General features: G+C 37.3%; 1 protein-coding gene across 1 annotated transcript in view; it reads right to left on the reverse strand.

Moving 5' to 3' along the window:
• Positions 1–660: 660 nt before the first annotated feature.
• KIAA1024L (KIAA1024 like) overlaps positions 661–6,860 on the reverse strand; it is an 11,961-nt gene continuing 5,761 nt past the window's right edge. Inside the window, exons 2-3 of the mRNA XM_006923342.1 lie at positions 4,231–4,458; positions 661–840 (exon numbers count right to left, since the gene is read on the reverse strand). Coding sequence (XP_006923404.1) covers positions 661–840; positions 4,231–4,458 — 408 coding nt within the window. The remainder of the gene's footprint in view (positions 841–4,230; positions 4,459–6,860) is intronic.

The raw sequence follows: 6,860 nt of genomic DNA on the forward strand, positions 1-6,860 counted from the left end.
TCTAAAGGTAATTAATTATATAACTATGACCTGTCCAAGTTTAGTTCTACTAAACTTGCAACTTGAAACTGAGGCATTATAAAGGATTACTGGGAAAATAACAATACTTTTGAAGAGAGCTCCCCTCCTCCCCCCTTTTTTTCTGGCTTAAACAGGAATAAAGGAAGATAAAAGAGCATGAATCCGCCCCAATAGGCAGCACGACGAGAAGCTTTTATCCTCTGTGTCTGGCAGTTGGCCAAAAAAATGATCCACTCAGCTTTCCTAGTGAGGACAGGAGGGTGGGTGGCAAGGTAACAGTGTTTTAAAAACAGTGTGAATATAGTTTGAGCCTTAAGACAAAACTGTTGACAATAGTTGGTGCTGTTTTGTTCTCTATCAAATTGTTTACTCTGGTTGTACACAGTAACTTTTCTGTGGTTTTGATCCACAGAATTTCTTCTTCCCAAATGTCAAAGCTCAGGCTGGAATTCTTACACAGGTTTCAGAGAACAAAGTAGAGAAAGCGAGCAGATCTCAAGCAACATTTTCTACAAGACAATTACATTTTAACATGTACAATCGACAATATAGTCACACTGCATGAACGTGTTTTTCTGCAAATGTTTATTGGGAAAGATTTTTAAGAAAGTTCAAGTGGCTATATCTGTGGCAGTTTCTTTAGATGAAAAAGGTGCTAATAGTCACTATGGAAACCAAGATGCAGGCAACAAGGAGCAAAATCAGACCTATACGACGGTATTTCGAATGCTTCTCTTGTTCCTCTTCCTTTTTCAGTAAGGTATCAAAACCTGGCGTGTACATGTCTCCCAACCAAAACCGTAGGTCATTGGGATTTTCCTAAAAAGAAATTACATGGAGAATAGGATCAGTCAGTGATCAATCAATGTCACGGACTAACCAAAACTGCAAAAGAAGATTCTGCCAGAAGTACTGAAGGTCCATATTCATAATCACCATGACCTGGGTGAGGTATAAGTGTCCTGGTTCAAATACGAGAGAGCTAGGCTTCCCTGAATGGCACAAACATGCAGGTATAGCCTCTTGGCTGACTAGGATTCCTTGCAGCCCAATCAGCAAGTCTGCGTGAGAATTCATGAGGAGGCCTGCATGATTTATTGACAATATTGCTCACCTTGGAGGGTCAGAAACACCAGAGTGTTTCTGCCACGTTTTTGTCTCTTACATCTCATAAATAGTATGTGTCAATCAGGTTAGTGAGTTGAAATAAAATTTAAATTCCTTACTTTAGATGAGCCTTAGAAGTTTGATTTTTTTCAGCATGGTAAGGAGAAACATGTCTGGTGAGTTTTTCAGTAAATCCAGAAGCTGACTTCTATGGAGGAGGTTAGTGAGTAAAAGTCAAGGGTCCCTTCCATGCTTCTCAGCTGTTGGTTCCCCTTGTGGAGGGTGACAGCATGTCCAGTGTGCAGAGACTTTGGCACTGTCTGATCTCCTGAAAAAAGGACTCAATGTACCCCTTCCTACATCAGGCCCTGTTCCCTCCCACGCCTCTACTTCTTCCACTGGCCTCATCTTCCTTGCAGCCCTGCAGAACTGTCTTCAACTGCCTATGTTCAATAAATTACCTGCAAGCTACTGTTCGTACATATAAAAAATGTTTTCTTATACTATCTCCTGCTATGTTTTAGTGCTAAAGATTCAGTGTCCACGCTTGGCATCTAATAAGCATACAACAAATTTACAGTGAATGCGGAATCTCTGCTTTCACAAACCCACTTCAGGCATCGTTATTTCTCATCTGGATTATTACAACAGCTTGCAGCTGGGCTGCCCACCCTGCCCTTAACTCTCTAGCCTCAGTGAAGTCAGCCAGTTTCCATGGCCAGCCTCAAGGGACACTGAACTAGCTTCAGACTTACCAATGCACAGCTGAGACAGCCATGTACATGCCTGTAGGGAGCTGGGTGGATTCTGGTCACAGCAATATAATTCTTCCATCACATTGTACTAATTTCAATGTCTTCCTTTTTAGAAAAGCTAAAATACTAGAGTAAAAATTGGATGACCTGTGCAGAGGGAGAGATGATTTAAAAATCCTTGACTACTTGACTCTCAACCTTCACTTTGTGTCACCAGAGGCCTGCACGTTGCCTGCAAGTTTAATTCTGTAATGGAGACCGCCTTCTCGTCCATCCTGCTCAGAGCCTGCTTGGTAACTAAATAGGGAGCTTCTTTTCTGCTTTCTTGTTTATAAACTCTTAGCAATTTCAAAAAATGAGAGCAGTTGAAAGAACTTTGAACTTTTACAGCCCGTTAAGTGGTGAAAAGTTTTCAGAAGATAAGTTAGGGGCTCCACCCGCTAATTATGAGCTATAGATAGGGATGGCGATGAAAGAAGTTGAATTAATGAGGTATAGGAAGAAATTATCATGAAAACAAACATCTGACTTCCAGAAGCATCCTTCAAGAGAAGTCGGTACTGAAGAATAGCATCGTGAGGTCTGTCAATAGGCCTGTGACCCGAGGGACCACTGCTTTGGGGTGAATGAACTGCATGCAGAGGATGAGGGGAGGGAGCACACCTGGTTTCAGTGAAGCAATATATCCAATATGGTCACGTTTGATCTTCCTAAGCATAACTCATGGAATTGACCAACAGCAAAACATTATTCCTCTTTGCCAATAATGTTCAATAGCCTTAGCCTTACATACGAACATTTTCTTTTAGTGTACTTTTTCACTTTATTTTGCCCATTATTCTATGACTTCAACTGTAGCTCTGACAAAAGCGGACTGTTTATTGTTCTGACAAACTCTCTCACTTTCTCATATTTATGGCTTTTCTCTTGATCCTCCTGAGAGAAGAATCTCCCCACTCGTACAAACCATCTCTATCTTTCAGAATTCTACACATCCTTCAAGCCCAGCATGAGCTAACTTTTTTTTTTTTAAATAATCCAATGTGATCTCGTCCTTCTCTGAATCCGCACATCACTCTCTACCGCCATTGCCATCACCGTGCTCTTCCTACAGCTTGTCACTTCCTGTCTTGTTCTATAGCTTTCATTTGCTACTTTGCTCAGTTAGATGAACTTTTTGAGGACAGGGACAGTAACAGTCATCTTTATAGTCCCCTTGTAAACAAAGAGGAAGGAAGGGGCTCTAGGATATAGTCAAGAAATGTTTGTGAAATAAATCAAAACATTTTGCCCTCTTTGTAGAAGGCAACTTCTTAGAGGTCCTGAGCTTCAGACTCCTGATCAAAAAAAAAAACATAGTTATTGTTGCTATGGGGGAGCGTCTGGTATGGAAACTTTTCTGGAAAAGAGGCTGCATTAAGGAAATACATTAAATATGCTAGTAGGTTAAGAACCTTCAAAGACACTGGACAAGTTATTTCAAGTAGTGCATATTTGAGATTTTTAAAAGTGTAAGATTTTAAGGGGACATAATGCTGTCCTCTACAAAAGAAAAATAGCTTGAGGTGCTTAAGGTAGGGGGCTAAGAATAGATACACATTGTTTAATGAAGGGGACTTGGAATGCCAGGGCTTCCTGGCTCTAGGGCGGCAGAGACTGAGCAGGAATCCAGGGCACTCAGAAAACAGAGGGCCACTCTCCCTGCTTTTCAGGTATTTCTAGATCTTCTATGTGATGGGTGACACCAGGAGGAAAAAAAGAAAAAAAACTTAAGTCGGGTTTAAGCTGGGTGAATGAGTTCATTGCATACTTTTCCTGTGTTGAAATGCTTTTGTTTTGTTTTGTTACTGAGACACAGGAAAGAGTCCAAAATGTAAATCTGCAATCTTAAATCATTGAGTGGGCTTGAAATAAAATGATCTTTGATGAGAACTGCCTTGCACAGTGCCGAAGACAACATTTAATAAATATTGTTGAATAAATGTAGATTAAGGGATTCCTAAGTATTCATGAACATAAATGATCACAAACTAGGGGAAAACATACATAACCTGGCAAATTAATTTTCAGAAAAAGGTTTAGCTTCCCGGTAAACCTTTCTTCTGTGCCATCATTTTTTCTTCTGTATACTACACTGATGGCAGTAATTGCTGAAATTGTAAAACTCAAAACGAATTAAAAAATACAAATAATGATGAGGAATAATAAAGGGAAACCACAGGACAAAATGACCTGAAACCTGGAGATGTGGCACCTGGGGAAGAGTAACCTCAATATCCATGTCTTTCAGGATTATTTAACTGATCTCCCTCATCAATTGAAGGAGCTGGTTCTTTGCCTCGAGTACCTTCAGATGCCCAGAAAGGTTTGTGTGCAAGGAGCGCCTGTCATATTCCTCGATGGTCCACGAAGGATTCTTCTTTCTTTCTTCCATAGCTTCCTTCAAACTTATGTCACCATATAGTGGGTTATTCCTCAGAACTGAAGACAGGGGCGGTGGGGGGCTCTCTGCAGAGATGGTGCCCTCCACACTGGACCCCCTCATTCGTTGAGCAGTCAAATTCTTTTTTTCTCTCTGTTAGGAGGCAGAGACAGGGCTCCTCTTACTAAGGGGTCACTGATGGCAGAGAACGTCATGTGAAATAACCGTGCCTGAAAATTTGTTGAGTCTGCCTAGAAACCCACGAGATCAGGACAATGAATGAGGAAAGGAATCTAGAATCCAATTCGACCTAGAATCCTATCATTAATTGAATTCTTTCTTTCCTGTGATCTTGTTCAGCTTCAGTAATCATGCATTAAAATGCTATTTTATAACTACAAAGAAAGAATACTGTTTTATTAACTCAAATAGTCAAAGTCTGAGCAAAGCCATTTTTACCAGCTCACTTGCACTGAAATTTAATGATGTTTTACTTCTTTCTCTTTGCACATTCCATGACTGATAAGAATCACATTTAACATTGCTGTATGAATCCAGTGAAGTCAAGATTAAAAGGCATTTTATAGACAGGCCTCTTGGGACTCTTATTTCAGATAGCTTGGAGAACTGTACTAACTTAGTATCATACTCCTATATATGCCTACAGATCGGCTGGCTGTTAGATGGCTCTCAGATTTTTAAAAACTTTTTATTGAAGCATAATATACATGTAGAAACGTGCGCATATCAGAAATGTATAGCTTAATAAATTTTCATAAACCAAAGATTCTACCAAGAAACGGACTATCACCAGCACACCTCATGCTCCCTTCCGGTCACTATCCCCTCCCCCACAAGGATGACCAGGTCCCCCAATTTAACGGCATAGTCCTGTTTGGACTCATTTTGTATTTTATGCAAATGGGATTATATTATGTGTGCTTTTCAGTGTCTAATTTGACCTCAGATTTTTTACTTCACTTTTTTTTTCTATGACTACAAAACTATCATGAAGGTAGAAAATTTTTATATTAAAATTTGTTCACTGGCCAATAAAATTGAGAAGAAACAAAAGCTTATAGAGTAGTGCCTCATTTATCATGGGGTATCAATTCCACATAAGTTAATTTTAAAAAACCTTAGGTTTAATCCTTAAAAACTGGTGACAAATTTCATTAATTTATAGCAATTTTCCAATAAATGTGTTTCAAATAGTTCAGCCTTCCTAAATGGAGAAAGTTAGTATTCCTCTAAGTCATATTTATGATCATTAATACATTGATTCCCTCAGCATCTATTGTGGTATGTATGTGGGTCACATTAAATATGCATTTATATAAGCTAAGTTGTAGATTAATATTACATATAGTTTCCTTCTGAAATGGCTGGTAGTCTAAATCATCTATATAAAACCATTCACATTCTCTTTGGCCTTAGGTTTCCCTGATTTTCTTATTCCATACATTTTTTACATAATTGGAAATCAACTTGGAGATCTTCCCTGATTTTAGGTTATCGGTCTGCTCAATATCAATTTATATTCTATAATACTGAAGCTTACAATAAAATAAATTGTCTTGACTTAGCATTTTTCTTTAAGATGGATGACCTCATAAAAATGTTTCTGAATTGAGGAAAAACAATTTGATATGAAATTTAGATCATTTCAGATTAGCATAACTCTGACTCAAGTTTTTTTCTTTAAGGCTAGACATCTTTGATCATCTTGGAAGAAGGATAATTCTTCTGACATTGATAAATTAGCTTTGTCAGGTTTTTTGCCTGCTAGACTATTCCTTGAGCTTCTTAAATAAGAAAGATCTATAAATAAAAAACAGTTTTGAGGGTCAAGAAAAAATAATGTACTATATAACAATGTAGAAAGACCTTGAAAAACTAATATACAAATGATAGCAAAATAATCAGAGCTACATTCTAAAAAGAACATTCAAGCCCTTAATTCTAAATCTCATTCTTGAAAATCAGAGGTTTCTCCTAAAACACTTATTTTTGCATTGCAGGACAATTTCATGCCTGAAAGACATGTGAATAAAAAATTAATAGAATAACTTTATTAAGAATTTGATGGCTGGATAAAAATACTAATTATGGTTGAAGTTCATTTTTATTTTGATAAATATTTTCAAGTAACTTGAGGGAAAAAAGCATATATTTGATTCCAATCCTCGTCTACATTTTAGATATTATATTTAGCAAAAGAAACTCAACAGTAATTCCATTATTTTAGTTATATGGACTCTAAGATAATTTTAATTTAAATATTTATATAAGGAAAGTAATACTTCAAAGGTTACCTAGACTTTTTGGCATTAACCATTACTTAACCCATTTATTCTTTATACGCTTTAGTTATTACTTATACCATTTATGTATAAGGAAATTATCATTTAATAAAAAGAGTGAAATAGAAGACAGATTCAGACAAACAAAAACTGAGAGTTCACATTTAATAAACCAGTAAAGAAAAAATCTCTAAAAAAATGTAGTTCAGGCAGAAGAAAATTGATACTGGAAGAAAAGATTAAGATGCAAGA

The sequence above is a fragment of the Pteropus alecto genome, unplaced genomic scaffold (genome assembly GCF_000325575.1).
Source record: "Pteropus alecto unplaced genomic scaffold, ASM32557v1 scaffold78, whole genome shotgun sequence".
NCBI classification, from domain to species: Eukaryota; Metazoa; Chordata; class Mammalia; order Chiroptera; family Pteropodidae; genus Pteropus; species Pteropus alecto.